This window comes from Idiotropiscis lumnitzeri, chromosome 16 (assembly GCF_059441095.1).
Source record: "Idiotropiscis lumnitzeri isolate Australia: NSW breed Sydney's pygmy pipehorse chromosome 16, RoL_Ilum_1.0, whole genome shotgun sequence".
Lineage (NCBI taxonomy): Eukaryota > Metazoa > Chordata > Actinopteri > Syngnathiformes > Syngnathidae > Idiotropiscis > Idiotropiscis lumnitzeri.
In genome coordinates this window covers 16,267,386-16,285,798 of record NC_142406.1, presented here as the reverse complement: position 1 = coordinate 16,285,798, position 18,413 = coordinate 16,267,386, and the positions used below count along the sequence as shown (strand labels likewise).

The following is an 18,413-nucleotide window of genomic DNA, read 5'->3' as shown; positions in this document are numbered from 1 at the left end:
AATTTCGTTATTAGCAATGTTGTTGATTGACAGTCAGTCAGGTGATCGACGAGAGCAATCGATTGGCCGCATCGATCGGTGCTCGGCTCCACTCGGGCACCTTCGTCCTGGAAAAGTGGGCGTGGCCATGCCAACGCCAGACGCCGATGCGTCCCCGCCGGCCGGTTCCGTCCAGTGGAGCAAAGCCGCCACAACCGCCTGAGAAACGACGTGTTACCCGCACGGACAGACAGAAACGAAGGAAACAAGCAAGGCAGGCGGGCAGACAGACAAGAAAAGACAAGACGCCAGCCGGACGAGGAGCGCCGTCGGGAAGGTGCGACGAGCCGCCGGACGTCCAATTAGCAACAAGCTAGCAGGTTTGGTGATGCTAACCAGCTAGGTAACGTTAGCTGGGTGTGCTGGTGCTGGTGCTGGTGCTGGTGCTGGTCATATTTAGAAAAGCGCTTTCCTCCTCCAGCGCCGCGAATCTCGACATGACCGCGTTGAGACGTGAATGTGAAACGTCAGTGCGTCCGCCATATTGCATGTGGTACATTTGTAGCTAACCTCAAAAAGTCAATTGAATTTAAAAAAGAACGCCATAATTCCATTCTAGTCCCCCCCAAAAAATACTATTCACAGGAACATGGTCGATTTTTAAGTGCCCTGGTACACACTCTTGTGCCGAGATCAGGTTCTAGTTCCAAGGAAAAGTACTAGTACCTAGACAAATTTGTCATCATAAGTGAGGCTTCTCGTCACATACCAAACAAAGTACTAGTCCTGAGAGAAGGCACTAGTACCAAGAAAATGCTCTTCGGGGCAAGTGCAAAGAACACGGTCTAATCCAAAGTGAAGGTTCAAGTTGCTGAAAGAGGACAAGGTTCTCGTCCCAAAGGGTGATCGGTGTAAAAACCCTGCCACAGCTGCTACTATTTAATCGGCAGGTCAACGAGCTCACAGGGCAGCCGGGAACCCGGGGAGAAGTTCAAAATTCATGGCTAACGGACAATGTAGCTCTGCATTGGCTTGCAATTCTGGATTGATTCAAATATCAAATCAAACGCCAGCATTAATTGGCACCTGTCCATCATGGTGTTCATGTGTGTGTCTGCCCTCAGTAACCATGGAGACGGACAGCGACCAACAACAGCAGCGCGAGGCTTCGGCCAAGGAGAGCGCTTCATCTGGGACCAGTCCCCGCCCGTTGGCCATCAACACCATGTCGCTGTACGAAAGGCAGGCAGTGCAGGTGCGTGTGTGTGTGTGTGTGTGTGGGGGGGGGGTGCTCGTGTGTGTGTGCCACAATGCATTGCATCCAACGCTCCTAGAATTGTAAATGCTCTCATTTGGATTTTCATCTCTGTGTGCCCTGCAAATGACAGGCGACCAGTCCCTTGTTTTTCCCTGTGTGGCGTTTGATTGACGAGCGACCTTTTCTCTGTGTTCAGGCCCTGCAGGCTCTCCAGAGGCAGCCGCACGCCGCGCAGTACTTCCAGCAACTGATGTTGCAGCAGCACATCAACAAAGCGCAACTGCACAACCTGGCCACCGTTCAGCAGGTCAAGGTGCGTGCGTGTTGTTCATTTGGGAAACATGGCAACAAACAGAAAAGTGGCTGAGGTGGGCGGCAAAATGTCCTGGCAGAAAGCGAAAAGAATTGGAAAGCCAAAGTTAGAAAAAAATCAAAGCTCAGCCAGTTAAATTAAAAATTTTATTGATTTTTTTTTTAGGCCAGCGTGACATCAAGCTGCTCCTCCTCACCCAGCAGTCGGCCCGTCACCGTGGCAACCACGTCCACCCTCAGCCAATCGTTGCTCCTGAGCGGTGCGGCAGGAGGACGCGGTCAGATGATTCTCAGGGTGCGTTTGACGCACGAAAGTTGAGGCGTCCGTAAAAGGAGTCGTTCGATGGGACAATCTCGTCAACTGAACCGAAGTTCTCCTTCCAATGTCGCAGGTCAACCGTTCCCTGAGAGCGCCCGTCTCCTCGCAGCTCATCTTCATGGCCGGTGGGGCGCCGCCCACCGCCACCGCGGCGGCCGCCACCGTGACAACCGTCGCTCAACCGCCCAAACAAGAAGCCGCACCCTCCACCTCGTCCGGCAGCCCAACGGATGGGGAGTCGGTCAGTGGCGCCGTTGCCACCTTGTCTCGTCCCAATAAGACGGCGGTGTCCTCTGTCTTCACGGCGCGTCGTCTCCAGGTCCAAAACTTGGCCGTGAGAGGCGCTTGCGGTCCGAAAGGAGTCAAGACGGAGGCGCCCGAAAGGAGTGATGCAGGTGAGCAAAATCAGGAAGGGCTCTCCACTTTGCAGTCTGGCGCTTTTCTTAACCTCATCGTTCGCAAAGTCTGCAGGAAAAAAAAAAAAAAAAAAAAAACACAGACTCAGGACTCGACTTTCTCTCTGGCTTCGAATCTTTTCTCTGAACTGAAATGGTTTCTCGGGACAAGAGAAATTAAAAATGATGTCGGTTGTTTTTGGTGTGCCAAATATTTGATGCCTATTTTCTCCATGTCCAGCCGGCCACTCAGCGGTCGCCTCCCCCTGCAAGTCGAGCCAGCCGCCGCCGTCCCCCATCAAGATCCCCACCTACCCTCAGCCCAGCCACCTCAAAGCGCAGCCGCTGCTGCTTCACGCCACCCGGACCCTCACCGCGGGCACGGCCGCACACTCTTCGGTCATGACGACGTCCGCGACCTCGCAGGCTCGCGCGCACCCGCTGGGCACGGCCGCCGTCAAGCCGACGGTGGGCGGCGCGCAGACTTTGGTGGTCCAGCCTCTGCAAAAGAACACGTCGGGCGTCGACAAGGTGGCTCACGCCAACGCGCCGGTTGCCATCCAACCGAAAACCGCGCAGCCGCCCCTCCAGCTGCCTTCCAGAAACCCCCCTCCCATCATGCCCGCGCCGCCCCCGGCCATCCGCCCCGGTCGCCCCCCGCAGACACCCCACATCCCCGTTCAGATTGTGGGTGCCCGGCAGAGTACGCTGGGAAGCGGCCCGGCGTTAGCGTTGGCCGGGGGGGGCGGCGGTCAGGCGGGGGCCAGCTCGTCCAGCCTGCTCACCGTGGTGGCCTCCATCGCCTCCAAGGAGGCCGACGTCCTGGCACAAGCCCCGCCCACCTTGACCTCGCGGCTTCAAGGTCAGAATGGAGTCCTCGCGCCCGCCTCCAGACTCCCTCGGCCCCCCCTGGCACGAGAGGGTCAAAGAGGGCCAACGGGTGAGCTCGGCAGCAGCGACGCCGCCGGCGGTCCCGCTGTGCAGGTGAGATGCTCCGAAAGTCAATCAAAGCGACGCACCTGTCAGTCAAACATGAAATGAATTTTTGTAGAGCAAGCAGGCCGCGCTGAAGCGCAAGCTGGAGTCCAACGATGACTCGGTCGCCGCCGGTCGACGGCCTCCGCCATTACGAGATGACGCCGCAACTCTGGCCAACATGGACGCAGGTAAATTGGCTCCATCAGAACAAAGTCCAAAAGAAGGCATCTTGACTCCTCCCCTTCATTTCCCGCAGGTTCTGCCACACCTCTTGTCACTTCCTCCTCCTCCTCCTCCTCCTCTGCTCCCTCGCCGTCGGTGTCGCGGGGCGTCTGCGGCGTGCCCGAGAAGGCTCGTCCCCCGCGAGCGGTGGTGAAGCCGCATGTCCTGACGCACGTCATCGAGGGCTTCGTCATCCAGGAAGGCGGGCAGCCGTTTCCCGTGAGTTGCCGGCGCCGCGTCTTGTCGTCAAAGCGCCCGACTGGAACCTTCTCAAAGTCTTGCGCTTGACCCTCATCTTTGACTGACAGGTGTGCGGGCCAATCAAAGACCCCGCAAAGGAAGACCTTGCCAGTGATGAGTGCTCTGTAACCATGGCAACAGGTCAATGCCAAACTTGTTTTCTTTTTTTGGTGTGTGCTTGTATCGCAAATATTTTGTCTCAAATTCTCAAATGAATGTCTTTGATTTTGTCAATATTTGTGAGGTAAAATCCGTGTGTGTGCGTGACATCATGCCCCGCCCCCCCATCCTACTTCCGTCCCCGACAGTGCTGAAGTGCGCGTTCTGTGAGAAATTGGCGCCCGCCATCCAGTTCCCAGGAACTAAAAGGTTCTGCTCCATCCTGTGTGTCAAGAGGTATGTGTCAGTATTAAAAAAAAATCTAAATAAATATTAAAAAAAAATGTTTTTACTGTACTTGCCCACTGTTTATTTATTTATTTTTTGTATTTATTTATTTTTTAAAATTTCGCACAGCATTGGAGGTTCCACTAGAGAAAACCGATTGGAGCCCAGGAATCTTTGTAGCTGACGTTGTTTGTTGCGCTTCCGCAGATATGAGCTGACCTTATGCCGGCGGCCATCTTGGGAGCATCAAAGGCGACTTTCCAACTCGGAGGACGACGGCGACGTGGCCGAGAGGCGGAAAAGGAGGAAGGTGCCGCGTCGGACCAGCTCAGAAGTCGTCAGTGCCGAAATTACCGGCCGGCTGCTTCCGCTCAAGGTGGGACGAGCGCGGATGCTGACTTTTTTCTACGTGCGATTGTTTCGAAAACCTTTGTCTATTTGTCTGTCCTCTGCAGCGCCGCGCCGCGTCCAGTCGCTCCGACAGCGAGTCCAGCGGCGAGGACGACGACGACGACGACGTCGAAGAAGGCGTGTCTTTGTCGCCCGCTTCTTCCTCACCTTCCTGCCACCGTCGGCCTCCGCCGCCGCCTTCGTCATCATCATCTTCATCTTCGCCAACGCCGCGCCCCAAGGAGACGGCGCCTCCAAGTCCCGCCCACTGGAGTGTTGACCAAGTGTCGCAGTTTATTTGCTCGCTCCAAGGTGGGAAGCTCTTCAAACACTCGCACCCTTCCAGACTGGAGGCCGATGCTTTTTTCTTCCGTCGTGTGTGTGAAAGTGACTCCCTGTTGCCTTTCAGGCTGCGAGAACCTGGCGTCGCTCTTCCTTTCGCAGGAGATTGACGGCCAGGCGCTGCTGCTGCTCAGCGAGGAGCACCTGGTGTCGGCCATGAACATCAAGCTGGGCCCCGCCCTCAAGATCTGCGCTCACATCCACAACCTGAGGGAATGAGCCCCAACACGCACGGTACCTTCACCCTTCCCACCGCTTCCCAGGAACTCTTTCGTGCTCCACAATTTTTTTTTTTTTTGTGGGAACAAAGACAAAAGCCGACCGGACTCATTTGCCGTCAATGAAACGAGGAAAATTGCACTTTGTATATTTCAAACAAACACGAGCTTAATCCTAACACACAATGCAAAATGCACTAGCTGGATTTACAAATCATCTTGACTGTGTTCTACTGCCCTCTGGTGGCCATGTAAGAAAAGGCCACGTGTGTCGCTTGAAAGGGTTGCTCATTGTTAGCCTTTTGATGGTGTTTTTCAATGTGTGTTAGCGTTCCGCTGAATGGACGCTACGTTGAAAGCATTTCTGCTCTCAAGTCAAAGCAAAAGCATTCGCCTGCAGAACTGGATTCCCTCGTATCTCAAGGTACATCTGTTCTGGGAAGAAAACGTTTTCCACACACTTGATTCTGTGGTCGCCGGTCTGTTCCTTTGCAAGCGCTAGCGAAAAGTCTTTGGTTGAGTCATGTGGACCGCTGACGCCGCTTTTCCGACCGCCTTTGGACTTTGAACGCTTTCCTCATCTTAAGGTCGGTGGCCGAGCTTCCGCACCTCCTCCAAGGCTTCTTTTTCAGCCTGCTTTCTTTTTCTTGCGCTTGGGAGTTGACATTGGGATCTCCAGCAAAAACTTTTTTTTCCGGCAGCGCGATCGGGCACCTCGTCCTCATCGCGCACGGCCCCGTGACGGACGGCGTCAAAATCGCAGACCGACCGGCGGCTCGCTTTGTGTGTTTGGATTTCAACTCTGGTCTTCTGTCGGAACCTTCGACGCTTTCTGGGTCTTTTCTGTCGGAAACACTCAAACAATTTCTCACGTATCATTCAAACGTGGTTCACTCACATGCCCAAAAAAAAAAGCTCTCATGTCATCTCGTGCGTCTTGTATTTACAGTGGCCAAATAAACATGTGACATCATCAGTCCGCGTCCGTTTCGCAGCCAAGTGTGTTTGTGTTTGCGCCATCAGAGCAAAGCGTAGTTGTAGGCGTCGGCGTAGCCCGCCTGGCGCAGGTAATTCTCCGTGCCCAGCGGCGCGGCGTTCCGGATGATCGTCCGCCCGTCGGCCGTCCTCTCTCCCGCACGCAGCTTCTCGGCCAGCGCGGCGACGGTGACCCGCCGCCTCGGGCTCCACTGGCAGCACGACGACATGATGGCGAAGCTGCCGACGCATTGGGAGTCAGTCCACGCGTTAGCACGTTAGCACGTTAGCTGTCTGTACTTACAGCGCGCTGGAGCAGCCGGGCGGACGGCGCAGGGTCGTTCCTCTCTGGAGGTGCGGCAGGAGCTCCGACGAGCGCAGCTCCGCAAACGGCGCCTCACCTGCACGCACGTACTCACAGCTTGATTACGGTATTTCTTTCTTTCTTTTTTTTTTTTTTTTTTCAGTAAATTTGATAAAAGAAAAAAAAAGACAATTCTGAAAGTCGATAATTCTATTCTTAGAATATGCCTTTTGAGGGAAAAAAATAAACAAAAACTAAAAGTGCAAACGTATTAATTCTTTCTCCATAAAAAAAATATTTCTTTTTTTATCGCTGTAAAAAATATATATTTTTTTTATCTTTACTTTAAAAAAAATGGCTTTATTGTCATAATAGTGTGCTTAAAAAAACATTTTGTCCTGAAAGAAATATTTTGTCATCTAATAACTCAACAAATAATAATGATGGTTAATTCTTAGTAATATTTAGATTTTTTTTGTGTCCAAGAATACAACTTTTGACCTCAATGTACAATATAAGTGTTGTAATTTTATTATTATTTTTTTAAATTAAATAAGTTTTACATTCAAGTACATGACAAAAAACTTTTTCTCGCAAAACAAAAGTTCATTTGTTTTAAAAAAAATCTATATTTTTATACGACCTTTTTTTATTAAATATTTTTTAAAAAATGGAAATTTCAATCTGGTAATTTTAGAGCTGTTATTCCTGTAAAAAAAAAAAAAAGACTTGATTCTTGATTAAGTTGGACATTCTTCTCCAAAGATCAGCAACTTTTTGTGTGCTTGCCATTGTGCTCACCTAACGTGATCATCTCGTAGAGCAGAAGCCCGAAGGACCACCTGGCAAGGAATTCGCAACGTTATTTCGAGGCAAGTTTGGCAGCGTTTGGCGAAGACGTTGGCGGCTCACACGTCGGCGCTGGGGCTGAAATCTCTGCTTGTGAGCACCTCGGGCGCCTGCCACTTCTTCAGCTCGGCGGCGTCGGCGGCGCCGCTTGACGTCTGGCGGCGGTGGGCGGGGCCCAGACCCCACAGCTTGGCCGTCAGGTCGCCGCCCACCAGGATGCTGCGAGCGCACACGTTGCCGTGCACGCACCGCCGGCTGTGCAGGTACTCCTGAGGCACACAAGATGAAGTCAGTTTTGTCATCTTCAACGCTTACCTTGTGCAGGGTCGCAGGGATGCTGAGCTGGTCGCCAGTCGGTGGCGGGACACGCACAGACGGCATCCGTGAGCGTGAACCCACGTCACGTGACCCGCACACAAGCCAGGCGAGTGTACCACGACGCCGTCAGCAACTAATATCATTTGAATTCTATTGATTTCTATTTAGAAAATAAATGAGACTAGATTTTCAAGATTTGAGCTAAAAAAATAAATAAATAAAATTTAAAAAAAAAATTAAAAAAGACAGCAAAGAAGGAAATAATAAACTAGAATGTTACTCGCCAAATTATTTTTTTTTTCTTGGAAAAAAATTCACAGTTCCGACTTCAGAGCCAAAAATCTGTCTTGGAAAATGAATTCTGAAATTTGTTGTTAATAATTTAGGTCAGATGATGAGCAGATAAAACTTTGGCAAGAAAACTGCAGAATGTGAGTGACGCTGCCTGTGCTCAAATAATGAAATGCTAAATAAATTGGGGAACCGACCAGTGCCGAGGCCACTTGCGTTGCCATGGTGAAGAGCCTCTTTGCGGTCACGCTGCAAGCGGACGCATCCTGCACGCCGAAAACAAAAACATTTGGTTTTCATGTCGGTTCGCTTGCGGCTCGTCAGGCAAACGTACTGACCGGTCGCCTGCATCTCCACAGGAAGCCAAGCAGGTCTCTGTGTCGCAGCTCCTCCACCACCATCAGGGTGGGCTCCGCCGGCGAGGGTGCGCCCGGCGGACCGCTCGCCACGCCCAGCACGACCGGCAAGAACGGGTGCGGCCCCAAACCCGACACGAACGAGGCGAAACTCAAGAAGCGCCGCCGCTCCTCGCTGCTGGCCGAGTCTGCGGAGGAGGTCGCATCGCGCCGTTGTCATGGCAACCTTATACGGTAGGACTTGAACTGCATATGGATGCAAGTCTCATGGCTTTCAAGTCAGACTTGTTGGTTTTCTGGCCACCAGTCAAACATGAACTAGTCGCTAGTCATCGTCAACACATACAATATATCAAGAAATTCTGGACCGATCGTCCATCAGTGCTCCCTCGCCCTTGTTTTTTTTTTTTTTTTTTTGTGAGCGACGTACCTTTGAGCACCCTCAGCACCACGTCCTTGTCGTCCATTCGTGCCCGGTAGAGTCGGACGCTGTTGTCGCCGGCGACGGGCAGCGTTGGGGACAGCTCCGTCAGCTGCCCAAAAGAGCCCAGGCGGCCCCCTGTGGTGGTCCGTGGTATTGCCGCCCGGCCGCCGCCTGCCCGCTTGTGTACGGCCATGGGCACCTCCTCGTGCTCCAGCGGGTCCAGGCCAGGAGGCGCTACAGGCCAACGCAGAATGCAAAAAAAAAAAATAATAATAATTTTCGGATGCTCTGTCAAATTTGAGCGTTTTCACTTCCGGAATTCGGAAGGTAGATGCGCATTAACCATCGATGCCCTGCAGGTGGCGCGCTCGGCGGTGCAGCGAGCCGCTGTAGCGCGGCAGGGCGGAGGCGCGCTGGCGTTGACGGTAGGCCAAAATAAACATGATCACCAAGACCACCACACTGATCAGCAGGAGCACCGTCGGCACCACGATCACGTCCAGCCGATGGGTCGCCACCGCTGCCCAACAAAACAAACACCTTCAAAAACAGCCGCGCCACAACGCTGACAGTAGAGCGTCCGAAAAAATTAGGGGCGGAAAAAAAGCATTATCCGGAATACTTTTTTGACAAAAAAGGATTTCAATCAATGAAGTTTTTGTGTGTGTGTTCTATTCAAATCAGATCGAGGATTTTACAAAAAAAAAAATTAAGATTCTTCCAAAATAGGATTTTTTAAAAATTTGGAGGGATAAAAACTATTTTTGTGGAGGATAATTACCGGATATAGAAATTTTAAATATTCAGAAATAATTATTAATAATTGTTGCAGCAATTAATAATTAGAAATCTTTATTTAAAAAGGATTTTTGTGAAAATATATTTGGCTTACACCATTTTTGTAAAAAAAAAAAAAAAAATTAAACAAAACAATTACAATCAGATATTAGATTTGGTTGGCTGAAAAAAAAAAGAAATAAGTTTTTATGGGGAAAAAAAACACATTCGATATTAGACGTGCGCTTTTTCGTCTTTTGCAACAGCAGGGAGGTAAATTGAGGATGACAAACGTGCACAAAAGAAGGAAGGAAGAGAGTTCTTACTGCACAAGTCGTCATCGGGCGCGCACGTGCGGTTGCTTGTTGTTGCGTTGCTCGACATGCTGCAATGGGACACGCACACACACGCGCACACACGCGCACACACACACACACAACATTGCCGTTAACAGAATCTGTTTTTTTTTGTTTCCGTTGGCATTCGACTTTCCAACGTGAAGCTTGATCCTCAAAATGTCGTCTTAAAATCTGCTTGCGAGGAGTCATCGTCAGGAAGCGCATCGGGTGAGAAAAGGGCTGGCAAACTCGTCGTCATGTTTTTGTTTATTTCCTGATCGAAATCTGCTTGTTGGCTTTTCTCCAGCCAGCCATCGCCCGGGGCAACAAAAGTAGCACACACCCCTCGGGAGATTCTGTAAGATGTCAGACCAGGAAGTTTTTTGGGGGCGGAAATTCTTTTTTCTCTTGGAACCTTTTTGTTCTCGGCCGTGCTCTCACGTCACCTTCAACCCAGTCAGTCGACCATCGATACCGGACGTTACGTCACTTCATGTCGACATCTCGTGCCGGGGGACGATACGCGCACACGCAGATGTTATTTTAGTTTGGGAATTTTATTTAGAGTTCGTTTTTTTTTAATTAAGTTAGTGTTCAGGACGGGTTTGTCAGTTTTTATTAGTTTTTTTTCAAAAAACAGTTTTAGTTAGTTTCAGGATTAGTTTTCACTTCATACAAAGTGTTTAAAATTAAAATAAACAAAAAACATTCAACAATTCAACTAAACTCTTAATTACAAACATTTTGATCATTTCTGTTTTAATAGTCCACACAATTTGAATCACAATAAGTGGCATGCATAATGACGCTTCGAAATTAAAATGTTGCAAAAAAGGAAAGCTTTTTAAAATCAACCCAAAGACTTGCGTATTAAATTGCCAAAAACAAAAACGAAGCACATTTTCTCGACAATTGTTATGTTTAGAATGCTTTCCATTTTTCTGAATCATTATAGATTTTTTTCAATTTTAGTTTCAGTCATTTCATTAGTTTTCGTTGACTAAAATAATCTTGCTGTACACGCACACACACAAATAGACGACTCCCACGGTCCGTGCATGCAACAGAACCAGTTTGCCGTCGTTTTCATGTGTGCCGCTTGCACAACAACATCACAAAACTGTGACACACGCACGCACACACGCACAGCACAAAAGTCCTGAACCCGTTTGTTGTGATTGTAAGCAGACGTGTGGTGCCGCTGAGCTCGGTGAGGCTTCCGACAAGAAAATGTTGGCTCGGTCCGCCTTACCTTCACGACCGGTCGCCGTCCGCTCGGTCATCGTCGCCCGCTCTCATGTTCCCATGTCACGACGCTGCCATGCGAGTGCCGGAACGTGTGCGTGTGCATGCTTGCGGTCGCTCGGCTTGCCTTGGCCACGCCCATCGCAGCGACACGCCCGCCCGCCGCCACCGGCAGGTCCGACTCGATCGATGACGTCATCGGCGGAGTGCACGCCTTGACGGTGAGGACGTTGCCGATTCATGGAAGTTTTTTTTTTTTACTTGGATGATGACGGATGCGTTATTCTTGCCGAATGACGTGCCTGAGTCGGCAGTTGTGACGGCCCCCAAAAACTTTCAAGTCAAGTTTTGATGATGTTGAGCCGTCAGTGCGACGTCAAATCCGATTCGAAGATTTGCTCTTTGCCGAGGATCAAGAATTTATGACTTTGCCAAAATCTTCACCTGACGCCACCTCTGACTGTTGGCCATCTGAGGGGGGCGGAGCCAATGACCGTAAGTCGAATGGAATTAAAGAACAAAAAGTTCACTGCGTTGTTTTCCAAACATGTTTTTCTTCTCATTCCAAAAATTCACAAAAATCGGGACAACATTTCCATGAACTAAAATGAGCACAAACCAAAACACAATTTTGCTTTGATGACGTCGTACAAATCATGTCGGCATTTTTGTAGACGCTCTTCCTTTTTATTATAAAAAAGCGATCGGATATGTTGTGACTTTGTAACATTGCGGCGAGCACTCGAACGTGTCGGCAGGAAGTTCCGCTTGTCGTCGTCGTCGTCAGCTTTTGTAAGTCCCGCCTCCGTATTGTGATGCCTTTTGTTGCTTCAACTTCCTGTCTGTTGTCTTTGGTCCCAGAATTTTTTTTTTTATTATTAATATTCCACATCCTGCAGATTATTTCTTGAGTAATATCGAGATAATATCAAGATTGATTATTGGACTTGTTGTATTGTTTGTGTTTATGTGAATTTTCAATCTCAGTTGGTGGCCGCCGCGCCGCCCTCGTCCGCGCCGTCGTCCTTCTCGTCCATCGACTGGGCGAGGCACGGCGTCACGTCGAAGGGAATCCTGTCGTCCGACGCTCCCGGACTGGGCCCTCTGGTGGACGGCGTGTTTTCCCGCTGCGGGGACGGGGTCAAAGGGCACGGCTTGGGCTCCAAGGTCAGTGTGACGTCATCCACCTGCCGCACACCAAAGACGGCGTGGAATGAATGCAAAAAGACAAGCGAGCGGTCGCCGCCGCGACTCACCCCGGTGAGCTCCTCCTCCTCCTCTCGCCGCGCGTAGCCGAACACGTTGACGTCCATCTCGTCCCCGGCGCCCACCAGTTCCGCCAGCTGCCCGACGAGCTCCATCTGCAACGAACGCGGACGGCGTCAGGCCCACGCGTCGGCCGAGGCCACGGCGGCCGAGCTACCTGCTGCGCCTCCGCCTGCGCTGCCCCCCACAGGTCGGCCAGGCGCGGGTGCGTGGGCGGGCCCAGGCTGTGGATGGTGCTGTTGGGCGTGGCCTGGAGGGAATGGGAGGCGCTTTGCAACGACTGGTCGCCACCGGGACACACACATGACAAGAGCAGTGAAAGCAAAATCGGAGCAAGGTGGGACGCGACTGTTTTTCTTGGCGCCACCTGTTGCTGCTGCTGGTAGTGCAGCAGCTGCTGCTGGTATTGGTGGAGCTGCTGCAGTTGCTGCAGCTGGTTGTGCTGCTGGAGGCTGAGCTGCTGCTGCTGCAGGAAACCGCCCACCGTCGCCTCGTAGCCTTCGGCCGGCGTCACGCCTGCGCCGCTGCCTGACGGGGAAGAAAAAAAACGCCACCTGCGTTTTAGACGGACGGGCGGGCGGACGGACGGACGGGCGGGGAGATAGTCCACCTGCTGCCATGATGTAGGCGCCCCCGGCCGGCGAGGCCACGCCCGAAGGCTGACTGGTGATTGGCTCCCACGCGTCGGACGAGGACAGACAGTAGAGGCCCTGCGACACGTACGTGTGAGGCCACACGTCCGCCGAAGAGTGGTGGAGCGCCTGGTCTGTACGCACACACACACACACAAGAGCAATGAGCGTTTGTCTCATTTGAGCCCAAATTCCAAAAACATGAATTTGTCTTAATTGTCATGTGACATATACTAACTTCGTTATGTAAGCTAATTTTTTCATGGAAGAAGATAAATAAATTCAATGTAAATTCAAGCAAGCTCATATAATGGAGAAAAAAAAAAAAACTTCACTCTGGATGAAAGTCAGTGTCCCAAAAATGCACACACACACACAAATGTGCATTTCTCGACGCCTAAACCAAAGAGACATGTTTGACCTTGGGCGGGAATTCCAAATCACGCCACCAGTTTGCTTCCCAAAGTCTTTCATGTTGTATCGTGACACTCGAGAGGAGGCACGCGTCCTCCAAACGTCCCACGGGCCCACCCGAGGCCGACATTCCGGTCCAGATGTGCTCGCGGAGACGAGCGTGCGTGACGCCAGCTGGCCGACGTTCGCCGTCGCTCGAGCGTCACGCTCGGTTGCCACGTCTTCGTTTGTTTGTCGTCGAGTCGCTTCGCTCGGGCCCGTTTGATTGAGCTAACAAATGCGCCCCAAGCTCGCCGTGTAAATGACTTCCTGAACTCTCCGCTAACAACCCGGGCTAAATTTGGAATGTCAGAGGAAAAGCATCGAATGTTTCTTGCAGTTGCTGCCTACCTCTGCTGGTGATGCTGTCCTGGTTGACGTCGCTGAGGTGCGCGACGCTGCCGCGGCACGAGTCGGCCGCCAGGTTGTCGTCCATGGACGTCCAGCCGAAGAGCGTGGCCTCGGAGATGGCGAACTGCTGCATGATGCCGGCGGCGAAGCGCGCCTCCTTCTCGCCGTCGCTCAGGTCGCTGTAGGCGTCGTTCTCCATGCGACGCTCCTTCTCCCGCTGCGGGTCGGCGCGGCCGGCGCCCCCGAGCGGCCCCGCCGACGGTTTGCCCCAACTCTGCCACTCGATCATGTGCGCCACGCGGCCCTGCGCCATGGCGGTGGGCTTGGTCACCTTGTCCTTCATGGAGCGCGACACGCCTGCGGGTGAGCAATCGCACGTCGTCATCTCGCGGAGAAGAAGAGCGCCAACTCCGCGGGAATTCTGTGGCGTGAATTGAATTGTTGAGACGCTTTCAAAGCAAATTGCGTCTTCAGTTGGGAACGTTATGGTGACAATTTTTACAAATGCGATGAATAGTTCCCAAGATGATCTGAACGCTTTGAAATTGGGATGATTTGAATCGGTCGATTGTACCTCAATTGCCCAAAAATGTTCCAAAAACCGACCGGGGATGTTTTTGGAATGTGGGAGGAAACGGGAATACCCGGACAAAAGCCACGCAGGCACGAGGAGAACACGCGGATTCGAAGCTCGCACCTTTGCAGTAAAACATCATTTAAAAAATGAACAAAATAAAAATAAAACTAAAACATTTTTTTCGGGGAGAAATATGACAATTTTTTTTCATGGACAAAGTGGAATTGAGTGAGTGGAAGAAATAAAAACAAGTTTGTACTCCAGCAGAGCAGACACCAGCGCCACCACGGAAGCGAGCACGAAGCACGACAGCGCCACCAACGCACAACGCGTCACGCTACACCACGGAAGCCGCATGCCACAAGAGCGAGACCGCCGGGACCGGCAGGCGCACACGGTGAGCAACACGCCTGTGAGATGCTCGACTTGTTCGTCGCGGGTTCGATTGGGCCGTCAGTCATGATGTCATTGGCGTCTGCCAGTGAGGTAGGAGTGTGTGCATGTGTGTGTGTGTGTTTTTTTTTTGGGGGGGGTGGCCATGTTGTCTCTTAGCTCCGCCTCCTCCCTCTGTTGCTGATCCGTCAAGTTTTGAGCCACAGTCGGACTAAAAACGTTATTTTCCACTACTTTGATGTTTCTCGTGGGGCAAAAAAGTGAAAGACGAAGTTGACGGAGGAGCGCAGGAAGAGTAGGCGGAAGCGAGCGACATGGAGGCGTTACCGGCACAGACACACACCTGACACACCTGTCAGAGACGACTTAGCCAGGGCGCCGATGCCGTACGAGTTGGCCGACTTCCTCTTGAGGCGCGGCAGGATGGACGTGGTGTCCTCCATGGACAGCTGCCGCATGCACGCATGACGAGAAGAAGAAGAAGAGGGTTGCAGAACACGACAAGATGAGAACGGTGACGCTTTGAAAGGAAAAGCAAGCCCAAACGAGCCGGCGGGCGAACGCTAACCAAACTCTGGGAGTCAAAATGGAGCAAACGGATAATAGCGCCAAATTCACAAAGCGTGGCTGTAAAAAGTAGTTCAAAGATTAGCCAGTGCGCTAATGCTAACAGCTAAGCACACAAAAAAAATTTAAAAAAGGGATCTTTGACGTCTTTAGCCGTCAATGGTAGTCAATGAGTTAGACGCGATTGCAGTCCAAATGGTGGGGGGGGGGATAAAAAAAGAGGAGAAAACGAAAACAAACGAGCGAGGACAACTTGCTGTCAGAGCGCCACCTTCAGCTCGCCAAAAGAATTGCATTCGCTCCGATGGGTCGCTCGAAGGCCAGCAGCTGTGCAAAGAAGCAACACGAACACGCACCCAAGCAAACAAAGATGCTCGCGTTTGTTCGTTTGGTTTCTTTTTTTTTTGGGACGCGAGAGGAGGAGGTGAACGTATTCCCATGAAGACACTCACATTGATTCCTTCCCAGGAAAACTCAGCACGGCCTTGCTGGTAGGCGGGAAGGACCAGGAAGGAAGGAAGGAAGGATTTAAAAGAGGAAAGATGAAGGACATGCAAACTTTTGCGAACGTGCGCGAGGCCTTACCTGATCTCCATCTTTGCGTACCGGCACCGCATCGGCTGCTGGAGACGCACAAGAAGAGAAGACGAGATGAATGACATCATCGCCTTCGCACGCACGCACGTGTGTGTGTGTGAGGTCTTGTTCATGAACGCGGTGCAGCGGTAGTCATGACTGCTCTCTGTGACTACGTCTGACTTGAAGGACCTCAGGGGAGGCTGGAGGCCATTTAGTCGGCGCGCACGCAAGGTGAGGACGAAGGCTCGCGAAAAAAAAAGAGATGGATGAGCAAAGTACGGCGGGAAAATCGAGCCGATGGTCATGAAGGCCTGGCGAAGGGGCGGGGCCATCCCGCATCCATCGGTACGGCGCATACGTGACGACGACGTATTTTTGTTTCTGGCGTCAAGCTTGCTGATGACATGGAGACACTTCCTGCAAAACATTTAGAAAGGCGTGTGTGTGTGTGTGTGTCAAACATGATAATTAGTGTGGACTTGAGAGGGAGTCAGAACCTTGCCAGCTGTCTTTTTCATGAAATCCCGCTCGCTCGCTCGCTCGCTCGCCTTTTCATGACCTTGGAAGCATCTTGTTTACAAACGCTCATGTTCTCAACCGTGACAGGACCCGAGACAGGATTCAGGACGGCAAAGAGACTCGAGACACACGACGGGATCAGTTGAGAGAGGAATGGAGGCGGGAGACGAGCTTTGAGATGCAAAGCGGGCCAAGAGACAGGATGCGAGACGGTCAGGAGGACTCCAAACACGAGGTAAGGCACACAGGACAGGACAGGACAGGACACACTGCAATTGGGAGGACTCGTCACAGGATTGGAGGCGGCCCAGGTTGGACTCAAGACAGAGTTGAAGACGGGACAAGAAACAGCTAAGACAGGACTCGAGACACTTGACAGGGAGTAAGATGCGAGTCGAGATCCAAGACAAAACTCGAGATGAGGCGCGAGACGGTCTAGGACTGGCGGCACGACTCGGGACGGGAAAGAGGAGGAAAGGCGCGACTCCAGAAAGGACGCACAGCAAGATGCGAGCTTGCAGAGTTGACCCAAATTTGCCGTCCCGTTTTCCCTCCTCCTCTGGTTGACCTCCGTCTTGTCGTTCTATTTTTAGCATCGGCCGGCCGCCGTCACCCGGAAGTCAGGGGACGTTTTTTTTTTTTTTTTCCCCTCCGAGAGGCGGGAATTCTATCCCACGCGTCAGCGGGGAGTTCTCGCGGTGGGCGTAGAAGAAGCGACATCCGGCGTTCTCCGTTTGCTTGCAGAAGAAGAAGAAAAATCCAAAGCGGGAGGAGAACGTCCTCAAACAAAAATGGGAGCAAAACCTCGGTGGAAGCAAAAAAAAAAAAAAAGATTGAAACATAACACCCCACCACGAAGCACCCCCAGCTCAAAGACGCCACAAGGTCAGACAACATCAGCTTCAGCAAGCATGATGAGCGTGACGTGATGAAGATGAAGATGATGGGATGAGCGCAACGGCAGCGATGATGACGATTAGCGAAAAAAAATGGGCAAGACATTTATGACAGATGACAAAACGACGATGATGATGAAGAAGAAGAAAAGAAGCAATATGACAAAACTTTGTAAAGTCAAGCGAGTGGAACGTCAAAGAAGCACGACGTCTCACGGACATGACCACATTTGGCACGTTCCGCCCTGAAAAGGACATGATGATGTCACTTGAGAAACAAATGCAATCCACTTAAAGGTCACGTGAGCCACAAAATGGCACCTGAACACACCACGGTGTGTGTGTGTGTTTCCTCCCAGTGCTGCGTTCAGGTTCTCACCTGAGTTAAAACGCACCCCATTCTGACTCATCCTGCAACTGTGTGTGCGTGTGCGCGCGCGTGTGTGTGTGTCTCCAGTTGATGACGTGCCAGCGTGACGCACGTCAAAGACACGCGGGAAGGTGAGGCGTGGAAAGCAAGGCGGGATGCGAGTGGTGGTGGTTTTGTTTTTTTTTTGGGGGGGGGGGGGGAGCAATGACCTTAGGTTGCATGTCAAGGCGGGGTCTCTCGCTCACGCGCACATCGCCGCGACGTCGCTCCTTCCTTCCTGCCTGTCTGTCTGATCGCGCGCGCGCATACGCCACTATGGTAACGCAGACACGCGCGCGCGCATAAAAAAAGACCCGAAACGGAACGCGAGGTGGCATCACGTGACATTGTGCATCTTTGTTCACGCAAGTCCTCACGCACACGCACCCCCCACAACATACACGCTGACTTCCCGGCACATGGTGGCGCGTCTTACTGATGGTTCTGGATCCGATGCAGCCCATGTTGCCCTAGTGTGGCGCGCACGGCGTGGCGGGAATCGTGTCCATCTTCCTCCACCTCCTCTTCCTCGCCGCTCCTCTTCTTCCTCTCCCTCTTCTTCCTCTTTTTCTTCTTCTTCCTCCTCCACCGCCGTGACTGCGAGTCGGCGTGCGTGCGCGCAGCGCTCTTTCCTCGCCGCGCGTCCACGCCCTCGTTGTGGTCACGCGCGCCCCTGTGCGCATGCGCGACGGCATGTGTGACCAAAAAAAAAAAAGAAAAATATACCAACGCGATGAGATGTCATTGCAAAGTGACCGAAAATGCCAAAGCGTGACGGTTAATGGCGCACTCGTGACGTCATCAAGTCTTGGACTGGTAAACATAGCGACAACTATCTGTGGGAGAAAATTCAT

At 51.8% G+C, this 18,413-nt stretch overlaps 3 protein-coding genes across 15 annotated transcripts; 1 reads left to right on the top strand and 2 right to left on the bottom strand.

Moving 5' to 3' along the window:
• Window positions 1-43: 43 nt before the first annotated feature.
• On the top strand, window positions 44-6,016 carry LOC148321816 (polyhomeotic-like protein 1). Of its 2 annotated transcripts, none has more exons than XM_088278596.1 (13): window positions 44-316; window positions 1,104-1,234; window positions 1,434-1,550; window positions 1,716-1,844; window positions 1,942-2,263; window positions 2,505-3,247; window positions 3,315-3,429; window positions 3,498-3,682; window positions 3,772-3,844; window positions 4,012-4,099; window positions 4,298-4,466; window positions 4,546-4,792; window positions 4,890-6,016. In XM_088278596.1, the coding sequence occupies exons 2-13, from the start codon at window positions 1,109-1,111 to the stop codon at window positions 5,039-5,041; spliced, it is 2,466 nt and encodes an 821-aa protein (XP_088134722.1). In that variant the 5' UTR covers window positions 44-316; window positions 1,104-1,108; the 3' UTR covers window positions 5,042-6,016. The 2 variants fall into 2 exon arrangements, with proteins under 2 accessions (XP_088134722.1, XP_088134723.1); XM_088278597.1 differs by having other exon boundaries at window positions 44-359.
• On the bottom strand, window positions 5,962-11,045 carry LOC148321815 (tyrosine-protein kinase STYK1-like). Of its 2 annotated transcripts, XM_088278614.1 has the most exons (10): window positions 10,925-11,045; window positions 9,661-9,719; window positions 8,901-9,077; window positions 8,564-8,791; window positions 8,116-8,321; window positions 7,975-8,043; window positions 7,232-7,437; window positions 7,121-7,161; window positions 6,320-6,416; window positions 5,962-6,255 (listed from the first exon to the last, which is right to left on the bottom strand). In XM_088278614.1, exons 2-10 carry the CDS (start codon window positions 9,716-9,718, stop codon window positions 6,060-6,062), a joined length of 1,278 nt encoding a protein of 425 aa, XP_088134740.1. In that variant the 5' UTR covers window position 9,719; window positions 10,925-11,045; the 3' UTR covers window positions 5,962-6,059. The 2 variants fall into 2 exon arrangements, with proteins under 2 accessions (XP_088134740.1, XP_088134741.1); XM_088278615.1 differs by lacking the exon at window positions 8,901-9,077.
• A 406-nt stretch (window positions 11,046-11,451) lies between these two features.
• LOC148321814 (uncharacterized) lies at window positions 11,452-18,306 on the bottom strand. Of its 11 annotated transcripts, XM_088278608.1 has the most exons (10): window positions 17,996-18,299; window positions 15,742-15,779; window positions 15,609-15,644; window positions 14,933-15,038; window positions 13,620-13,976; window positions 12,794-12,949; window positions 12,551-12,711; window positions 12,341-12,463; window positions 12,174-12,278; window positions 11,452-12,104 (listed from the first exon to the last, which is right to left on the bottom strand). In XM_088278608.1, the coding sequence occupies exons 1-10, from the start codon at window positions 18,021-18,023 to the stop codon at window positions 11,901-11,903; spliced, it is 1,314 nt and encodes a 437-aa protein (XP_088134734.1). In that variant the 5' UTR covers window positions 18,024-18,299; the 3' UTR covers window positions 11,452-11,900. The 11 variants fall into 11 exon arrangements, with proteins under 11 accessions (XP_088134734.1, XP_088134731.1, XP_088134732.1 ...); XM_088278605.1 differs by having other exon boundaries at window positions 12,341-12,711; window positions 17,996-18,303; XM_088278606.1 differs by having other exon boundaries at window positions 11,452-12,278; window positions 17,996-18,301.
• Window positions 18,307-18,413: the final 107 nt, after the last annotated feature.